Raw genomic sequence first — 22,374 nt, forward strand, 5'->3', positions numbered from 1 at the left:
GAGTGGCTGCATGTGGATAAAGCATATAGTCAGATTAACATTTAATTTAACATTAAAAGGTAAATTTGGGGGCTAATGAAACCACTTGCTGGTTTAAAAAAAAAAAATCCTTGCACTTAAGCGTGAGAACTGAGTTTAAATTCCCAGAAACCATATAAATGTCAAGTGGGTGTGACGGTCATCCTGCAATTTCTGCTTCAGAAAGCAGAGTAAGGGGAGTCTCCAGAGAAAGCAGGCAAGCGACACAAATGATGTTGTTGAGCTCTGGATTTGACAGAGAGATGACCACATTTAATAAGGTGGATGGAAGATCAGGATGTTTCTTTGTATCAAACTCTGACCTCTGGAGTATGCAGACACAAGTATATCCACATGCATGCACACACATGCCTCTTCATTCACATATGTACACATGCGCTCATACATACGCACAAGAAAAAATGTCAATAAAATAAAAGACAAATCATAGGAGATTTTAAAAATGTAGTACATTTTCAGTCTTTTGAATTTCTGTAGTGGGTGCAATACCACACAAGCAAAACTATGTATACTCATGCCTGGTCACTATCACAGTAACAGTTCTGTTAAAGTATAGGAAATTACACTCAGCCCCACCACACACACATACATACATGCAATTATTGTTATCTAAAGGAGGTAAACATCCTTTTACTTTCTTGTAACTGTATAATCAAGTAAGCTATTGAAAATAGAATCGAATTGTTGGAAGCTCAGAGTGAGTTTATCATTTCTGCCGTTGTGCTGGCATGTATTGCTGAAATACAGGAGTCACCATCTATCACTCTACCTTCCATCCTCTGAAAATGTGATTTTGGATAGCTCCGACCTAAACAGCACATCTTTAGAATAATCTGTGTTCTAATAAAGGGTTCAGAAAGTTAGATGGATGCTCAAGCCAGTCCCAAATAGGTGAAGTGGAGACCTGGACTCAGATGTACTGACTTTGCTAATTGGAGAAGAAATTACAGGAGCATAGTACACACAAGTGAATCCCGGTGAAGTGGAATAGTGAGCTACCCTTAAGAGATTCTTATAAACTTGCAGAGGTATCATTTAACTTTTAGGGAAGAAAAAATGGGATGTTAATTACACATAACCTTAATTTGTGATTCCTAAGGACCTTTCCCATGGAAAAGGAGCATGAATCTTTTCATCACCTCCTGACATGCTCAGATTAGATGATGAAAGTACTTAAAAACCTAAGATTACTTGTGCATAAAAATAGAGTCTAAGAAAATGTGGTCAAACAACTTTCATAGTTTTTAGAGATTTAAAAATGCCTTCTTTTGATTATTAATTCGACAATTAACTATGTGGGTATAGTTAAGGAAAATGCATTAATCAAGGAATATGAAGTAGGGAGACCTATCTGGATCTGATAGCTAGGCTTTTAAATGTCTGTAATGATGATCCTTTGATCATGTTAATGGATTATCATATTGTCAATTATTATTGGTGACAGTGTTGCCTGTAGCTATTGGATCATACAGAACATAAATGGTGATACTGTTTTCTTTTTCTTTTTCTTTTTACATGATTTATGGTCTTGTGTAATTTGCTTGGTTACCATAGTGTATAATCAACCTGATTTAATTATATTATTCATTTACATTCCATCATAATTTCTTCTTATTGTTCTCCTATCCCATTGTCCTTCTTGGTGCCTTGTTATCCACACCAAAAATGTAGTTTTGAATGCATCAAAGTACTCTAAGAGAACACCTTTGAGATGAAATTGTTTTGCATCATGGTTGTGGGTATTTCCTGTCAACATAATCGGAGGTAATGTGGCGGAATGTAGTGGCCTCACGGATTCCCAATTCTCTGAGTTCAGTAATCAGAACTGCCTCTGAGTTCCAGACATCTATGAAATAAACACATTTATGTGTAATAATTTATAAATTAAGAATACATTTCCTATTTACTTTTGTAAACTTTTCTACTCTACACAGTGCAAAGTTGTCTAAAATCAAACATTTACCTAAGGAAACCAAATGAACTTTAGCTATAAACATTTTATATTTGCCATGATTAGTGCAGTTAAAATGGATTTTAACTTGCTAAAATATATAATGGAAACCATTGGTATCTTTACACCAAAATTATATAAATGATTATATATCATTAATTTAGCTGAAATATGATCTATCAACAAAACCCTATTAACAAAAAGTTTAATGTATGCTTGTGTGTTTACATTGTTTTTCTTCTACTCAATTAATGATGTAGACCAATTAGCAGTATTCATATATATACTCCCCAAATCCTTTCAATGCCTCCATGGTTAGTAACCTTAACTTTATCTTCCACTTTCCAGCTTATGTACACTGTTCAGTATGAGCAAGAATGTCTGCTTCTTTCATTCTTTAACTTGCTTCTTCTGTTAGAGCACAGATATCAAATGTGTCTTGAGAAGTGTTATTTTATGTGGCTTTATCTGGTGAATGCTATCCATGTTCTGGAACATTCTCTTCAAAAGAGATTTTTTTTCATCTATTTGAGTTTCATCATGATTTGTTCTTTAATAGCTTGCAATTAGTGTTATATTAGTATGTTTTATTATCTTTATAACTGAGAGTAAGAAAAATAATCTGAAGGCTGTGCAAATCTCAGATGGAAAAGTCCTTGGTGAACATGTTGGAAGACATGCCTCTAAGGTCCTCAGAACCCATGGTTTCCAGGTATGCTGGTGCATGCTTGCAGTCCCAGCACTCTGGAAGTTGACCAAGAAAGATCTCTGAGGCTTCCCGAACAACAATCTTCATTAATTGATTTAGAAATTAAAAGCAATGAGAGATTGCCTCAATGGAGGTAGATGGCATTTCTGAGGATGCCACTTAAAGATTGCCCTCTGGTCTTCAACCATATGTGCACAAGTGCAAATATGCACCTCCAAATACTTGTATTTACATCAGCATGCATGGGTGTATACATACATTTGTATTTTTTTAAAAAAAAATCACTTTATTTGGGGAAAATGTTTTCTACATGCTAAGGGTAAAATAAATTGATAATAATTTACCTCGGTTCACATTTAAAAGTAACAAGGGTTATAGTATTTGGTAGAAGTTATAAATTGCCTTTGTTAATGTTATTAATGCCTGAACTTTTATCATGTCGAGTTACTAAACATTTTCATATATACATAAAGATTAACACTTCTAAAAGCAAAAAGGATAATGAGCCTTTATAAAGTGTTGAGGTGGGGGTTTTGGTAGGTTTCCAGAGCTCATTTGGAGCCTTCAGAGTGACACCAATTTTTTGTTGGATGGCTTTCGGCCAGCCACAGGTGGCACAGCCTTCTAGGATGTGCACACTTGCCAGCTGGCACATCAACCACCATTGCCCTGTTCTAATAGAGGTCATTGGGCTCCTCTGCTCTGGTCTGGTGATGGGCCTCTTGCCATCTCTTAATTAAAGGCAGAAGAAAAGGGGAAGCTGCCCCTCGACAGGCTGTTTGCCAGCTGGCTTCTTTCACTGGGCCCTCCCCTCACTACATGTGAACGATGCTCAGGAAGCAGCTGGGGAATGTAGCTCATTTGCTCAGCTGGGGCCCCAGTGCAGTGAACACCCCTGCCCTGATCTACTGTTTGGCAGCCAGGTGCAGTTACTTGCTTACAAGGTATATATAGAGCTTGTGAGAAGATGAACATTAGCCTGTTCAGGGGTTTAAAAAGTGGAATGGAAATATATTTTGTAGACTACTGTGATTTTTCCAGTATATATTAATAGGCTTTAATCAATTTGCATACTCTTTGCTAAATTGATTTAAAAAATATAGCATTGAACCAACTCAGCAAGACAAAGTACAATCAGACACTAGATAAAAACAACTAAGATATCCTAATCATAAAATCGAACAATGATGTCTTTTGTAAAATTGATGTTGTCTCAAACATTATTTAAAATACCTTTTCCATCTTCTTGTAATAAAATATTCAATATATTACAGAATGCATTTATTCTACATTGTTAGTCTTCATTAGTTTCATAAATACAAGTTTTTGTGTAATCAGATTTGCCAATCTAAAGTGTTGTGATTTTCCTCTTTTGTATTGATAGACTTTCAGATACATTTTAAATAAAAATAGTCTGATGTGTGGAGTCCTATATATACATGTTAACCATATATTTGGAATTTTAATGTCAATATTCCTGTGCTCTTAAAAAGTCTGTTATATTTTATATTAAAACTTTTTGTTTTATGAGAAAAGAAACTGAAATTATATCAAATACATTTTAATATAGCAATAGTTTTTGCTAGATTTCTCTTCACAAAGTTAAACTTCTTTCACAGAGATGAAAATAATATTAGCAAATGGGATATTTAATCACTTCTTACTGAAAGTTATTACTACAATCATAGCCAAATTACAAAGTTTATTACTGAGAACTGATGATATTTAGGCTCAATACTGAAAAATAGTGAATAATATAATCAGGTTTATTCAGTCATAAACTTGAGCATCCCCTGAACTCTCAGTAGCTACAGTAGATCATAAACAGTTGTTTGCAATATTTAGCAGCAGCTCAAGGAATAACATTTTACTTCTGTTATCCTAGCACTAACACAATAGATAGAAGGTAAAGAAGGGCTTGTGAATAAAGAAACTGGTATTTAAGATCATCTTCTAGCACTTAATTATGTACTTTAACTCATTTATAAAATAATAAAAAAATTTCCTCAATATTTCATAGATTAAGTTTACTTAATCTGTGCATTAAGATCTAAAGATCAATGGCAGTCCAGAATGAATCAGAAAACCTATATCTATTAGAAACAAATCAGGCCATCCCAATTTAGAGATGAATTTGGATATACGTAGATTTATGATGATTTGATGTGTTGAAACATATAAATGAAGACTGATTAGCTGCCTTAAAAAATGAGTGCTTCCAGGTTTACGTTTTGGGTAGTATTGGTGGTGAATCGGAAAGGGGTTACATGTCATCTTCGTTATGAAGATTTAGGAAGAGTTGAGCATCTATTAGATCATATATCTTAATCCATGAAGCGTCTTCACATTCATTCCTTGTTTCATTTATACCACATTCTGATGAGGACACTCCAGGAATGTGTCCTATTTCAAAGTAAAAATATAGGTAAAAGTGAATCTACTGTAGCAGCATGTCAGCCTGTGATTCTAGTGTCATGGTAAATGTTGGCCTTTGTCCTAGGACACTGAGAGGCCATGGGGTGGGTGGTGTTATCATCTCTCCAATAGGAACAGGTTTCCTTTGTTTACCTTCCAATCTCTTTTTTGTTCTACCTCCAATCACTAAGTTGCTAGTCTCTCCTACAACCAATCCTTCTTAAAAGTGAATACACACACACACACACACACACACACACACACATATACATATACATATATATATATATATACATATACATATATATATATATATATATATACATGTCCTGTTTTCTTTACTGATTCCTGTTTAGATTAAATCAAACAAAATTAAGGTTTATTGGAAGTACTTATTTCATCTCATAAGCTTTAAAATTTAATTAAAAATAGAATTTATATAAGATTTAAAGCTTACATGTAATCTGAATACTCAGGAGATAATTTCAGCATTCTGGAGAGCTAGCAAATAAGTTAGGGGTATTACAAGCAGTTGGTCCTAAAGAAGCAAGCACATAGTCATAACATAAATGCAGTCTCTCGAGTAATGCTTTCCTACAATGTTATTAAAGATATATTTCTTGTGTGTGTGTGTGTGTGTGTGTGTGTGTGTGTGTGAGAGAGAGAGAGAGAGAGAGAGAGAGAGAGAGAGGGGGAGAGAGAGAGAGACTGCATGACTGTATGTATGTGTACCATGGGACCGTCGGAACCTGCAGATGTAAGAGGGCGTTGGACCCCTTGAAACTAGAGCTACAGATGGTTATGAGTCATCCTGTGGGTGTGGCAAACCGACCTTGAGTCTTCTGACACCCCAGCAAATGCTCTTAATAGCTGAAACATTTCTCTAGTCCCAAATTATAATATTGTTAAATGTTATGTTTATTATTGCCCAAGGCATATATGATAGATAAGTTACTAAAATGTCATTAAAATGGTTATGTTCTGGAAACATTTGCTGACATACTAAAATGCTTCAGGGGTAGCAGAGATATCTTTGGTTTTGTTTTCAGTGTGCAAATAATAGACAGTCTTTGCTTTCTGATCCATTTTATGAGTTTTCTATTTTGCTCTCAGTAATTCATCTGTTGAAGACTGATTTTTCCACCTTTCTTACATATGCAATCAAAGGACCAAGAGACCAGCTACACAATTATCAAGTCTAAAGAGACCACTATTACTGCCGAGGGCCTGAAGCCTGCGTCTGTGTATGTCTTCCAAATTCGAGCACGAACAGCAGCGGGCTACGGTGTCTTCAGTCGAAGATTTGAGTTTGAAACCACACCAGTGTGTAAGTCATTTTAATTACTGTCAACCCCTGTCTCTGTAATGGTTACCAGAAGAGAGTCCTTGGATCGATAGGCTCCCGGGGCTCGCTGTCAGCTTCTCTCTTTCCCTCTCCACTTCTGACCCCTTCAGGTAGGAGGCCTCGGCCATGCTCTAAAGGTAGGTCTGTGGGTTAACACTGCCCGGCTCGCCTGCCCGCTTTGGTCCACTGAGAGCTGCTACATCAAGCATCTTAAGAAATGTTTAAGCCGTGCTTTTAAAGACTTCATTCCCCCAGGTGCCGTGCTTTATTGAATTATTGCCATTTACTTTTTACTTGCTTTATTGAACTATGCTACTTTAGTCTTTCTAAGAAAATTCTACAGGGAGTTTTCTTTAGCATTGAATTTGACAAGAAAATGGTGCTTTCAGAATCCAATCTGATTTCCTAAAGAAAAAATTAAATTTGTGTCAGAATCTTGGAATGGAAAATCTAGAAATGGTTCTGAAATGCTCTTTGGTGCCCACTTCATGCTTAATTTCATAAAACATAACTTCAGGCTTCAACAAATGATTTTAGATCACTTGTCCTAAGGCAAATATATTGAAGCTAACTTAGAAGACAAAACCATGCTTTGTTTTTGGACAAGGGAGATAGTACTGTTAGTTTTCTGCTAAGGAAGTAACACACATAAGGAGTGTAAGTTGTCGTGTGTGTGTATATATGTATGTGTTTAAGTGTGTGTGTTTGCCTGTGTGTATGTGTGTGTATGCATGAACATATATATGCATGTTTTGTGTGTGTATGCATGTATGTGTCTGTCTCTGAGGATGTGCATACATTCATACATGCACATGTGTGTGTATAGATGTGTGTTCTTCACCCAGCTCCATACTTTGCATTGAAAAAGAAAATGCACAGTTAAAAAGTAACAAAATAAGAGTATAGTTATTGGATTAATGTTATAATTATTAAAATAATTACAAAAATACAATTTAATAAACTCCTATGATATGGTCCTCTAGGAACCCAAGTTGCTTCTGTTTAAAATCTTTCTAATTGATTTACATAAATAATTTTTTATTAAGTGATGAACAGACTCCATTGTGCTACCCCATGAGACATTATATGAAACAGATGTCAGGGGGAGAAATTGCTATTTCTTTTCCTATACAAAAAATGCATGACTTGAATTTAATTAAATATATAGAAATTGGAATCTAATGCTTAGATTTCAGATAAACTTTTAAATAGATATATTAGTGGGTATTTATGAAATCAGAAAAAAAAATACCGTCTGCAGAATGAATTAATTAGTAAATCTCATATTTTAATCTTAAAGTGGATTTGTTATAAAAGATATATTATGGCACCATCCTATTATAATTGTTTTCACTGTATGTATATTTTACTAGTATTGAATGCTCTACTAGCCTACAAACTCTAGGAACAAAGAATACAAAACATTATATATATAATATTATACAGACATGATCAAAATAAGCTTTGATGTTTTATAACTACAGAGGTAAAAAATCTCATTTTATAATCAATTCCACTATGAGTATGATGGATTCTCAATACTTTATGAACAGTATTTAGATATAATCATTTTACAAGTTTGAATCAGAGTGATAACTGGATAAAATATATAATAAATATGGAATAAAAAGGAAACATATTTAGTAATTAATAGGCAAGTAGTAAAGAATATTATGTAATATTGAATAGAAACTAGGGAGATACAAACAGTATAGCTTGGTGGTTTGATTTATGGTATATTTTCTTGTGCATTTTTTCAAACCTGCAGGAGTAGAAATGCTATGTAATCATCAGTTTTAAGCATATTTGATTTCCTGTGACAATACAATCAACATAAGATGATATCGTTATTGAACAAAGCAGATTGAATCTATGGAGCAATACAATTATTGAAAACATAAAATCATCTTTTGATTTTTAATTGTTAACTGATGTCTTAAATGACTTTTCTATTGGTGAGGAAGACAAGAAGAAAGATAAGGGAAAAGAAAAAAGAAGAGAGAGAAGAGAGGGTAATCAAATATAATAACCCATGGATTACCATAGAGAACATGGATCACTACAGAGAGCACTGGAAACAGCAAAAAAAAATAAACCCTTTATTTACTTATTTTGATTAACAAAGCAACAGGAGGAATGGTTTAAATAGTGAGCTCATTATTTCAAGTGGAGAAATTATTTATCGTAGTGCATAAATTTATCGATGTACTCATTGAATTCACAATCATCCGTAGCCTTGAAGGAGAAGAAAAGTTTCAGAAAGATGGAACAATACTGACTTTCACAAGATAAGGTTTTTTTTCCCATACAACTCACTCAGGATGCTGGCACAAAGAAGATAAAGCATAAAAAATAAATAGGAAAAAAACTATATAAGCACACTAATAATCAAGCTATTTCACTAAATATTTTATATTTATTAGCTCTAATTTTAACAGAAAGGTAGTGATTCAGGGTAACTATTTCTGCTTTAGAATCAAGATAGTAAGGCTAATTCATGAGGTATTTTTATAGTCCATATACCTAGTAAATTCGGGATGTTTTCAAATTTAGGTTAAATGTTAGTTTAGATATAAAGGTGAATCACTTCCCAAAAGACATTTCTTCCTTTGATTGATTGGCTGACATTTGTCAAGGAATGTTCTGATGGAAAGCGATGGGTGTGTGCTGTCAGGTGATCCTATCTACAATGGTTGGAACATTCGGAATATCCTTTGGATGGTCTGTTCCTGGGTGGTACCTGGGTAGTCTCAGTTTGTGGCCTTTCTGAGAACCAGGTATTGTCTTAGGGTAAACTACTGAGACTCAGGCCTCTTTTGAGCTTTTCATGGCTAGGTCCTACGGATCCTATGCAACATTGTGCCAAGATTTTTAAAAACAGTGTTTTTACAGTTTGAAAATTTCATAGAAGTGAATAATGTAATGTATTTTAATCAAATCCATTTCCTGCTTTATTCCCTTCAACTCCTCCATCCACAACACTCTTCCTTTCTGTTGTAGGAGGCCGCATGTTTGTTCCCAGCTTCTCAGCCTCAAAATAATCACACAGAAACTATATTATCTGCAATATTGTTTGGCCAATAGCTTACGCATATTTCTGGCTATGCTTACATCTTAAACTAGCCCATCTCCGTTAATCTGTGTATTTCCAGATGGCAATGGCTTACTGGGTAAAGTTCCATCTCCATTGTCTGTCTCCAGCAGGGCTATATGGCTTCTCCTTATCTATGCCTTCTTTCTCCCAGAATTCTGTTTAGTTTTCCCCGCTTAGCTCTACTCTACCCTATTAGGCCTAGCCAGTTTCTTTATTCATTCATCAATCATTTTCACAGCATACACAGGGGAATCCCACATTACCTTTCCAACTACATGAACTTTCTTTTGACATTACTGAGTTAAATTAGTACTGCTAGTATGTGCTTGAATGTAGGACCAAGACATGAATCAAATTTAGTTTTTTTAAAATAATCATTGATTGTGGGTTGAAAATAAAATCAATCATATATATAATCTGAGTTTAAAGATCTATAAATCAAACCATGGGTGGAGGTACTGGTGATCATGGGATGCTTTTCTACTGGAATCATTGGTACCCAATATCTAAGTTCCATTTTCCAGATCTCAGTAGAGAAGATAAGAAGTATCAGGTTAAAGAACCTATAAACTGGGCCAGTAAGGAGATTCAGATCGTAAATGAGCTTGCCACCAAGCTTAATGATACCCTGTATCCAATCACCTGGATGCTTAATGTAGAAGACGAGAACAGATTCCTTTAAGTTGTCCCCTGATCTCCAAACATACTCAATGGCGTACACCACACACACACACACACACACACACACACACACACACACACACGTTGCAGGGGGTAAAGGGAGGGAAGGAAGGAGGGACAGAGAGAATTAACAAAACATGTAGGCATTTTTAAAGAAGCTTTGTACTGTTATTATTTACCAAGAATTGAAAAGGGAGCTAGAGAGATGGCTCAGTGTTTAAGAAGAACTAGGCTACAGATCACAACGTGAGAGAACCTAGACAATGAAGAGGACCCTAAGAGATATATACATGGATCTACGTAGGAAGGAGAAAAAAATAAAATCTGTATAAATTGTGAGTGTGGGGGTCACAGGAGAGGGTAGAATAAAAGAAGAGAGGAATGGAGGGGAGCAAAGAAAAATGTATAACTAAATAAAAACAATACAAATAAATGAGCAATGGAAGCTTTTCTAAAGGGGCTGGGTTTAATCCCCAGTACTCTCCTTGTGGCTTACAACCATCTGTAGCTTCAATTCCATTGGATTCAGTGGCCTCTTCTTACCTCTTTGGGTTCCAAGATCCAATGTAGTGTGCTGACATACATGCAAGAAGAATACCCTCAAACATAAAATCAAAACAAATACATTTCATTTAAAATTGAAAGAAAGGAGAAGGTAAGAACATAGACTTGTAGATTACAAAGAATTTTACTCGTATTTTACCCATAGCCTATAAATAAGATTTTACTCATATAAGCTGTTGAAAATATTGGAATCTGTAGAATGCTTTGATTTGGCTGATATATAGGTCAGGACAAGGAGGTAATTATAAAAAGCTCATCTTGGACAGAAATAATGCAACTACAAGACAATACAGAGAGATATGGAATCACAAATTATATATACCAAGACCTGGCATAAGAATTGTAACAAGCAAACAGAAACTCTACTTGCTATTAGCTTTGAAAACAACAGGTTTGATATTGTGACGCTGTGCAGTGCTGCACTGAGCATCAGAATGATTTTGTGACTAATGAGGCCTATGTTAGGTACCCCACTGAGAGCGGTTTGCTGTATGGGTTTTCTAGATAGGATGGCTATCAGCACAACATAAAATTTATCGTGCTCATTTATATACCACTACCTAAGACTTTCATAAGTATATTGTTACCACTGTGTTGATAAAGTTATAAACTGATGTAAATCCATGTGTAAAAATATGTAGTAAACAGATGCTTCAAATTTGTCTAATCATAGCCACAAGGTTTTAAATTGACACTTTCATAATTTTCAGTAATCATATTTATAAAATATAGTGACATTATATTGCACATGTAGCTGAGCTATTAAATTAGATATAGACTTTGGTATTGCATTATATTTTAGCAAGGTCAGAGCCCATTATTTCAGACATTCTGAATATAGGGAGGAATTCTTGAGGTAATATATTTGTTTTCCTAGAGAACAACATCCAAACTGTAGAAATGTAAAAGCTTAAATATTCAACATTTTATTACACAGTGTTATGAAATGTTATAAAATCTTGTTATAATTTATATAACATTTTGTTATACAATGTATACATGCATGTATTTGAAGCCATAGACAATATTCCCCTTTACCTTGCAAGGTACAAATAATTGTGGTACCATTTAATCTTCATTGATTTTTATTATAGAGAGAAAATAATTCGTGAGCATTGGGCTTTTGATTTATATTTGGTGAGTTAATATTTCCTCCTTCAAATGCCTTTCTGAAAACAGACATTGTGAGGTAACCTTAGCTGGATGCGGGTGAATTGTTTAAACCACGATCAATTTCCTGCTGTGAAGCAGCTCACATTTTGATGCATGTGGTACCTTTAACTACAAGTTCTTTTTTCTGTGTCTTCTATCAGCAGTTGCAGCATCCAATGATCAAAGCCAGATTCCCATCATTGCAGTGTCCGTGACAGTGGGAGTCATCTTGTTGGCAGTGATGATTGGCTTCCTCCTCAGTGGCAGGTAAGGGAGGAAAGAGTTTCTGAACCTTTGCAGATGCTCGCTCTCTCACCTTGATCAAACTATGAGGCTGTTAAGCACACCGTAAAACAAATCAAAGAAGCAGCATGCCAGGAGATAATGTCTATGTGTGCCTTAGTTCTTAAGTTTTATCTTGTCCATGTTGTTGCCAATTGTTATCACACACTTTCCCTCCTTCTTAGATATATAGTCTCTCCTCTCCACAAGAACAGTACTAAATGATATTGCTTATTCTGTGATTAGTAGACTGATACAGATCTTCTAACACAATGCATTGCTAAATCTGCATATTTTATATCTCAAAAGAATTTATCATTGCCTGATTCAGTTTTAGTCATTGTTTAGGATGTCTGCTAGTCATTTGAGCAATAGGACTAGTATTTATATAAGTCATACATTCTGGAGTAAAAATATAATGTAGGAAGTTAACAAACTTTGCATGACTGCAATATAATTGGGAAATTATATTAGAGTTCTGGCAAATACTTGGATACTATCATGGATATGCTGTAAAGATGTTAATATACATACATATATATTTTCTGTCTTAGCATTACTATTCCTGTGATAAAACATCATGACCAAGACAATTTGATGATGAAAGGTTTTGTTTGGTTTACATGTCCTTTTGTAGTTCACGATTGAAGGTAATCAGAGCAAGAGCTCAAATAGGGCAAGAAGCTGGAGGAAGGAACTGACACAGAAGCCATAAAGGGGTTCTGCTTATTGGTTTGCTCCCCATGACTTGCTCAGCCTGATTTTGTGTAGAGACCAGGACCATCAGTCCAAAGTTCGATCCACCCATTATCAGGCAATCATTAATTTTAAAAATGTCGTACAACAGGATCATAGGGAGTTTTCAGTTGAGGCTCTCTTTCGGTTATCTGCAGTCTGTGTCAAGTTGAAATAAACAGAGCCAACCCTCTGTCTCTGTGACAACAAAATAAGTAATTGATAAACCCTTACTACCTGCCTAAAGTTGTCCTGAGTTCCCTCTCACTTTGAACTCTCTTTTCATAGCTTAACTCCTTGAATAAGAAGCCTCAAGTACAACTTTTCCAACATTCTTGTTAATTGAACATAATTTGATTTCTCAATGGTGCAAAATAAATGAACCCATTTTATTTTAATTTGTTGCAAAAATATTATATTACTATATGCAAAATTATCTTCATGTGCAAGATGATGATTTAAATTAACATGCAGACTAAAGGAAAATAGACTTGTAACAATGACATTTTGAATTTACTTTCATAATACAGAAAATACATTTTTAGAGTATCTTATGGTGAATGTTATACAATTAAACTATTGCAAAAATGTCAACCATTTATTCTAATAAGAATTTAAGATAGAAGGTAATCAAACACAAAGTTTCAAAATCCTATTAGATAACTTTTGGCTAGCTATCTTTTAGATTATTTCTAACTATATGTGATTTTAAAATACATATAATTTTGTTAATCTTGAAAAGTAGCACTAATCTTATAATGTAGAAAATAATCAACCCTTTCAAAGGTGTTCATTTTTCCATAGGGCTTTTACTTCAAAGCTTAAAAGTTTCTTTTTACCATATTATTTATTTCTCAATAATGTTTAAACTCCCATATGACATTACAGAAAAATTGACAATCTTTCAACAAACTATGACTAATTATCTCAAGATTAAAACTTAAACCTTCTGTAATGTAAGCAAACTGTAAGTTTCTTTAATCTTTCTTTTTCATCTCTTGGAGTATTGAACCTAGATGGTTTCTTTATAGTATGATTTGGGTTTTTCCCTTACATTTCCTGTTTCATAAATATAGTTGTTTAATCTGTGGGTTTTGTGAGACTTTCATTTCCATAAGTCAGAGCTTCTTGCTATTTTACTTTCTTGTTTCTTTTTTTAAACTAGTCTTCCCCCTTCCACCTTATAAATTTCCCCTTTTAAACACAAGGGCAAAAATTTTGACAACTGACTCTGACAAATATCTTAGTCTAATATAAAGCTTAATTTATAATATAAGAATACATAAAAAGCAAAGTAAAATTGACTATACAGAAGTGATTCATTTATTTGACTCTATCTTTTGATTTCAGGGAATTAAATAATGATTTGTGATATTTTATTTCTGAAGTCTAAATTTTTCATATGTTCTCATATTTAGTTACATCAAATAAAACTGGAGATTTTCCTTTTACTTCAAATTAATTCTCGGAGAACATCTGGAGATAAGCACACATTATTAGAACTTGCTCAATCATATATATTTATACTTGTTGTTTTACATCAAGCCCCAGAGCTTAAAGCCTATTGCCTATTTTGAAATTGGAAAGTAAAGAGCAGGGAAAATATCCTGAAGAAGAGAAGGATTTGGTTTTTTCCATGGTCTTTGATGAGACCTTTAAGAGTATTCATTTATGATTTTCATGTTGAGATGTTTCTAAGATAATAAATTCAGTAGGAACAATTGCTTCCTGACTAGAAAATATGATTTCCTGGACCAAAGTTCTTCTCTTTGAGTATGTGAAGAAGGCATGCCTAGATGTAGGTGCTCTATGATAATGCCTCAATATCCCACTAAGAAACTGACACTTCCTCCTTTTGACATGACTTGTTGATTCCTGAGGTGAGTTTCTTCAGCAACGAATGCACATTGTATCTGCAGGATGAACTGTAAGAATTAATATATAGGGTGACATAGAAACAGACAGCACTGCTTTGGTTTCCTCTCATTTTACATGAAAAGTAACAGTAAATTTTGTTTTGTAATTTTCTTCTGATTCCTCATGTATATCAGATTGCAAATGATTTATTCATCACAGAAACCCATCACAATGGTTTACTGAGATTCTGGTACACATTCCTAACAAGATCCCACCTGTGCATTTGAGAAAAAAAAGAGCAATCACCTTTGTTCAAATACTTATCTTTTAGTTTAGTAGATATATAAGTAGACAGAATTTCATAGGGCTGAATTAAAATAATGATAAAGAGAACAGACTTTCAATATTTTTGAAATCCACATTTTTTTCCATTTGTACAAAAAGGATGGTCTGATTAACACTCCTTTTAATAATGAGACATAGCTGAATTCTTATAAATAATATCAGTTCTACATAGAAAAATAAACAATAGCTTCAGAGTAAAAATTTTCAGTGTTCACTTGGGACCACGAATTATACAGGAGTTTTTAATACAAATTTAGATATATACCAGAACTCTGGCTGCATCTATGTTAAATAATTGTAATTTTTTTTAGACTACAAAGAACACTTGCTATTTTTGCAGCGCACCATCCAGAACTCACCTATCAGCTAAAAACTATGTGCAACAGCAGTTCCAGGAGATTCAGTGCCTACTTCTGATCTTAATATGTACCAGGAAAACATGCAGGAAAAACTCTTACACATAAAATAAAAATAAATAGACCACTCAAAGAATAAAGAATTGTTAGTGTTTTGTAAGGGTACAAAATATTTTAAACTTTATTCCAAGGAAGTATGTTGCCTAATGCAAATAATAAAATAATAACATTGTCAGAAATAATTATAACGTTGTCTAACACCAATTGTGCAGGACCCGTTAGTGGGTACCATTCTCAGGATATTCACATAGACTACTTCGTCACATCATGTCTCAATGCTGAAACTGTCTGATTCATTGCGAATAAAATTATCTCCCTGCTTTTTCATGAGCATTGTTAAGCATGTCCTTCCCTAGGACTTTTTCACTGTTCTTCCCTATGTCTTCATACTCACTCCCATAGGGAACTACATGGTTTATGTGTTATTCCTTTCAAGTCTGCACTGCATCTTATACTGCCACAGACAAGAATGAGAATCCATGGGTCTTTCTTCTGCCTACTACAGATGCTTTCTCAAATATGTCTTCATCTGGCTTTTGCTCTTTCTCTTTCGGTAAATTATAAGACAGAAGATGGTAGATAACATAAGTATTTAGTGAGACTGTGTGTGAAGGGATGAGTGACTTTGCGTGCCCAGGTACTACATATGCAAGTGGAATTCAGAGAACAACTCTACAGAAACTGACTGTCTCGAGTTAGGATTTCTCCATTTGTGTTTCCTGACTTTCTTCACTGTCTCGAGTTAGGATTTCTCCATTTGTGTTTCCTGACTTTCTTCACTGTCTCGAGTTAGGATTTCTCCATTTGTGTTTCTGCTGTTACACGGCACACTTCAGTATCTGGCCTGTAAGCACCCAACAACTTCTCTTAGTCAGCTCCATGTTTCAGTAGCAGTGAGAGAGTTACAGATGCTTGTTGCACCATCCAGCTTTCTGAGAGCTCAGAAGATTAAACTCCAATTGTCGGGTGGCATGGTGATGCCTTTTACCTGCAGAGCCATCTCTGTAGCTCCTTCTGTTTCTTTTCACTGTAGGGATATTCCATTACATGGAATCATGAGGTTGGTCAGCTGATGTATATAAAATTTCCCATTTTGACCTACTATAATGAGAGATTAACATTAAAAACTTTTTGGAGTTATCAGTAAAATTAATAAAATAATTCTTAGAACTTAATGTCCATTGACTTATAAGAATAAAGTGAATTACTCCTCTGTCTTTCTTTGGACAGGATTCCCTGCTAAATTGTACTTCATCGCAACTCATTTCTAATGTCACCAATGCCATCAATATTCTTGATTTCCTTAAGATGGTTAATTTCACTTCTGTATATCTTTAAAACACCTTAGAGTTTTAATTTGTTTAATTGATTGTTTGTTTAAAAGACATGGTTCCTCTGTCTGACCCTGGTTATCTTGGGACTAGCTCTGAAGGAGAGGCTGGTCAATTACTCCAAGATCTGACTGTCTCTGCCTCCCAATTTCAGGGAATAATCAGAGATGCTTAACACTTTCATTTGAATGATATGTACATCAGAAAAGCTCAGGAGTTTTGAGTCTGTGAAGCAGAGAACAACTTGTCGTTGGGTTAATGATCACTTTACTGAGCTGAGCTTTGAATGCAGTGCTCTTAACTCTTCATTTTCAAAGGCAATAACAGGCTTAATGAAACCTTAATATCAAGCTCTAAAGAATAAGTTGATGAACATAACAGTGACCACTAACTGAAGGAGGATGAAGAACTCATCTTGTTAAGAAATGGTCCAGAACAGCAGACACCCGTGCTGGAGTATGAGACTCATCCTAAAGCATATGGATAGAGAATGAGGAGAGTGGATCTCACTCTGCGTACAGTCTGACATCCCCCTTTTTTTGGACCAAATTTCTACTCACTTCTCAATGTTTAAATTTTGGCCACCTGTAACAATTATTCTTTCCGTGCTAAAGCCTCCTCCATTCTTCAGCTAAAACCTTCTCTCTTTACACTAAAACATTGAAATGAGCTATCAGTTGTTTCTTTTTTTTTTTTTTTTTAGTTAGACTTTCTTTTTTTTATTTTTTTTATATTTAAAAATTTCCATCTCCTTCCCTCCTCCTCCCCCCTCCCTCCCCTCCTTCTCCCCCTTCTCTCCCCTCCTTCTCCCCCTTCCCTCCCCTCCCCTCCACCCATACCTCCCCTCCCTCCCTCTCAAGGCCAAGGAGCCATCAGGGTTCCCCACTCTATGCTAAGACCAAGGGTTATTACTAACATAACTCAGTTTTCTCAGCTGCCATCATTAATAATGGGCAAATCACTTCAGATGGTGATTGATGCACAGTTGATTTTTAATTTCGTAGTTTATGAGTAACTCATTCAATTATATTAAGTGTGAAAGCCAAAGAAATCTCTCCCTCCTTTTTTATAGACAAAAGAGAGAACATACACACATAATAAACTGTAGTTTGGGATGGAAAGTTTCAAATTTATATAAGAAACTCAACTGTGCATCAATCACCATCTGAAGTGATTTGCCCATTATTAATGATGGCAGCTGAGAAAACTGAGTTATGTTAGTAATAACTTATTATTTATAGAATTTCTGATAAATGCACAGTCTTTTTTATAAATGATGAATAAATAGATAGATAGTTAAATAAACAGTGATTTGAAGAGAAATTAAAAAAAACTTGGCTTATCAGAGTATTTTTGACACTTAGCTGTTCTATTATAAGTATTATTCAGATGTAAGTAGCAGTGGTTTTTGTAAACAATAATAATATAAAGCCATTTTTATTATTCATTTTAGGTCATAATAGATAAATTGGTAGTTTTGATGTGTACAAAGTAACAGGGGTTATATAGTTCCAAACTTGTGAAATTTTAAGAAGAGAATTATATAAAAATATTTTAGTATAATGCTATTTAAATTTGGATAGCGGCAAATAAACAAATATTTCTAATCTCACATACCATCAGTATTATAAAGAGTTCACTAAATCTCAGTGGTTTATGAGTCAACAAACAGATATGATTTCATAAAACTGTAATATATCCAGGCAAACATATTGATTTAATACTGAGAGTTATTATCCAATCTATTTTCATATAATTACATGAGGTTTGTTTTTGTGAAAAAGCTCTTAAAAATAATTAGAGAGCAGATCATAATTTATTAATGAATGACAGATGAGGTGAAGGCAGAGTGATGCTCAGAATACTAGGAGCATAACAACAACTAATTGCCCCCTATGGGGAGTCAATCATCCTAGGAAACTGACCCTAACAGGGTTCTTGGCTCAATTGCTCAGCAGCATTGAAAATTCCACCGTGATTTCTCACAGATCAAACACGTAAACATTACTGTATATCTCAGGACATTGTATTGAATCGAACATTTCAAAGCAAAAACTCTGTGGTATTGAGACAAGTAATCAATACTAGTGATATGCAATAGTGCAGACTGTCTTTGGAGAGAATCTAGAGAGGTTTCTATTTCACGTTTTGCAAAGCGCAAACCCAAACCATGCCTTCTCTTGCATGTTCATTGCCTAACCTCTATTTCTATAAGATAGTGATTCATTCTTATTTGAGATAGACAGCGGTAGCAGCCAGAATTAGGTGGGCTCTAGAAGCTCTTCGTAGGTCTGGGAATCTCATTCCATCTTTTGAAGGGCACAATGCCATGGGCTTTCAAAGGAACCTGTGATGTAGCTCCATGTTAAAAATCAATAGCATTTCCTTGAGCCAAAATATAGAATTTCAACAGCAGCAATAACAAAAACTAAATTTCCTAAGAAATTGCCAGGAAACAGAGTACAAAGTTCCAAATGAGCTTAAACATTGACCAAGAGCCATATTGCTTAAGGTTTATGTTTTGAATATTATGGCATAACAGTCAAAAGTTAAATAAATATTTCTTATAGAATAGACTCTTAGTCTCAAACAGCTGAGTTCTCTGTCTTGTCAAAGCACTGTCTTCCAATGCAGCTGTCATTCTACTAATCATAGCAGAGTCCAGATTTCTTGCTTACAAAATTCCCTTTGCTTATTCCATTCTTTTCCCATCTCACAGACAATAATTTCTATTGCATTGGGTCTTTGGCATGCATGAACTTTAAATGTTCTTGCACATCTCTCTTTCTCATTCCCACATCATTAAAGAAACTGTGTGTGTGTGTTTGTGTGTGTGTGTGTGTGTGTGTGTGTGTTGATATTAGCTATTAATTAGAGGCCATTTGCTGTCCTTTCATTAACAACCTGTTATCCATCTTCTTGATTATATTTTTGGAACTCATCTGCCTTAAATAAGAATTGTTTGTTGAGATTTCTGTCTTTGCATGGGGGTAGACAGATAATTCTCACATGAATGAACACAAATGATGTTCAACAAAACAAAATAAATTGATATTCACATATCCTAAAATGTGAAGATGCATCTTTCCCTGTTTTTGAGCCCACAAAGCAATAGATTCAAAGAATGGAAGATTCTCAGTCAGAACCTTTTTTGATGTTTCCTTTTAAAAGGAGTGTTGGGGAGGGTTAAATAGGATAAGACTGCCTATTTGAATGATTCCCCAACTTTGACCTCTGGAAGTCTCTAATCAACTAGACCTAATCTTGGAATGATTAGGGCTGTGGGATATCACTTGGTGAAATATAGAAACCTAGTAGAGGGTTTATAACTCTAAATTAGTAAGTTTTAATGTGAATCCCATAGCTTTCTGGAAAAAAAAAAGTCTAACTCAGGAAGGAGCAATCTCTCTGCATCTTGAGTTGTTTTTTACTACTACTACTACTACTACTACTACTACTACTACTACTACTACTACTATGTGGTGCGTGTGTGCGCACGCGCATTTTCGTACCAAAGCACCCAGCTGAGGATCAGTAGATGACATTGTATAGTTGCTTTCTCCTCCCACATTTATGTGGCTTTCAGGAATCGACCTCAGGTAGCTAGGTTTACACAGTATGTAAGGTTCTCTAAGCAGTCATTGAAAGTTTAAGATTTCCAAATATGTGAAAAATAAAAGTATATTAACAAGGAAGTTCCCTTGGGCCAGTGTAAGCTGAAATAGAAGAAATATAATAAATATTTTAAGGTTATTGCAGAACATTTCTGCTTGATTTCGTTGGTCATTTTACTACTGTGTTGTTTCCTCTGGAAGAAGAAACAATTGAGAAAGATAGCTCAAGGCAAGAGAACTTTCTGTGACTTGTTGTTTCAGAAGTTTCGGTCTAATAGCTGGTGGCTTATAGAAGACTAGAGCAGTACACATCAAATTAATTAACTGAGGATCAAAGAAAGAGATCCTAGCTAATATTTTGATAGATTTTTCCGTTCCTTTTTTTTTTCTTTTCATTCATTTCTCCTCCCATGCTATGATGCTGCCCACATTGACTGTAGTTCTGTCCGTCTGTCTGTTGGTCTCTTTCTCTCTCCTTTATAGTCCTTTCTAGAAATGATTCCAAAGACACACCTAGAGGTGTGCCTCTCCATTTTTTAGGTGATTCTAAATATAATCCAATACACAATGAAGAATAATTTGCATCACAATTTCCTCATTTTGGCCTGGTTTCCATCCTGAGAGGAGAAATATTGATAGCTTCACTGGTTTAGAACCTTTCATATTAGAGGAGACCTCTTCTTTCTTGAGTTTTCATTATTTCATTGATCTTCTAGAGTGAACTCCAAACTAACCATTCTGGTTTTCATGTATTTCCCTATTCATGGACATCACTCACTTGCCTCCAGGAATTCTCCTTCCTTCTTATGGAATCAGTTTGCTACTCTGACACTACTGTACCTGTTCCATTTCACTTTCCAGAGGCAAATCTGAGCTCCTTTTGATTAAAATTAATTTTTTTCTTGTAAGATTTATGTATCCAGCCAGAATTAAATTTTTAAAGATTCAACTGTCAATTGTATTTTTATATATCTTTAAGCACCAAGTGCTTATTATTTCACTTGTTTAATATTTCACTTCTGATACTGATTCATATTTATCTGATGGGTAAATTAGCTTACAGCTTTCTTGGTTTCATGAGTGATCTAGTGGCTCGATTACTGTGGACCTGTGATAAAGCAATGTATCAAGGTAGAGCAAAGCTGCTTAGCCCATCCAAGCCAAGTGGCAGATGCACTGTTAAAAATGGATTGGAGATAAGACACACATTTAATTGCCTGACCTTGGTGACTAGATTCTCCCAACTATCCCACATATGCTTATAAGATTCACTAGCTGATTTAGCTATGAATTTGGGATTATTTTACACTTTTCATAAATTATCAAATTCTTTTTTTTTCTTTTTTTTCAGTTTTTTGAGACAGTGTTTCTCTGAAGCTTTTTGAGCCTGTCCTGGAACTAGATCTTGTAGACCAGGCTGGCCTCGAACTCACAGAGATCCGCCTGCCTCTGCCTCCCGAGTGCTGGGATTAAAAACGTGCGCCACCAAGCCTGGCTTCAAATTCTTAATATCACATTCATTTTCAAAAATTCCATTAAGTTTTAACAAGCTTTGATACATGAGATTTTTTTCCAGGTACAGTTCATATTTAAATTATAAAACCTGAAAGATTGAAAATATTTTAAAAACCAGAATATAATGGTTCATGGTGCATTAGCATTATAATGTCTAATCTTTCACATATATTTTCACTCTTGTGTCTTCTTTTTTGTTGTTATTTTGGTTAGAATGTAATTATTATTATTTCTAGTGTCCTTGGAACCTATCTGGGTAGTTGAAACAAAGATCAGTAATATAAACATTTTTAGGCACATTTTTATTTGTACTGATGAATAGCAGTTTA

General features: G+C 34.7%; 1 protein-coding gene across 5 annotated transcripts in view; it reads left to right on the forward strand.

The window, feature by feature from the left end:
• Window positions 1-22,374, forward strand: part of Epha5 (EPH receptor A5) — a 314,453-nt gene that overhangs the window by 227,013 nt on the left and 65,066 nt on the right. For 3 of the 5 annotated variants that reach the window (XM_038327546.1, XM_038327563.1, XM_038327578.1), the window contains 2 exons: window positions 6,282-6,441; window positions 12,112-12,217. In XM_038327546.1, coding sequence (XP_038183474.1) covers window positions 6,282-6,441; window positions 12,112-12,217 — 266 coding nt within the window. The remainder of the gene's footprint in view (window positions 1-6,281; window positions 6,442-12,111; window positions 12,218-22,374) is intronic. The other 2 variants (XM_038327554.1, XM_038327570.1) reach the window with 1 other exon arrangement.

This window comes from Arvicola amphibius, chromosome 1 (assembly GCF_903992535.2).
Source record: "Arvicola amphibius chromosome 1, mArvAmp1.2, whole genome shotgun sequence".
Taxonomy (NCBI): Eukaryota; Metazoa; Chordata; class Mammalia; order Rodentia; family Cricetidae; genus Arvicola; species Arvicola amphibius.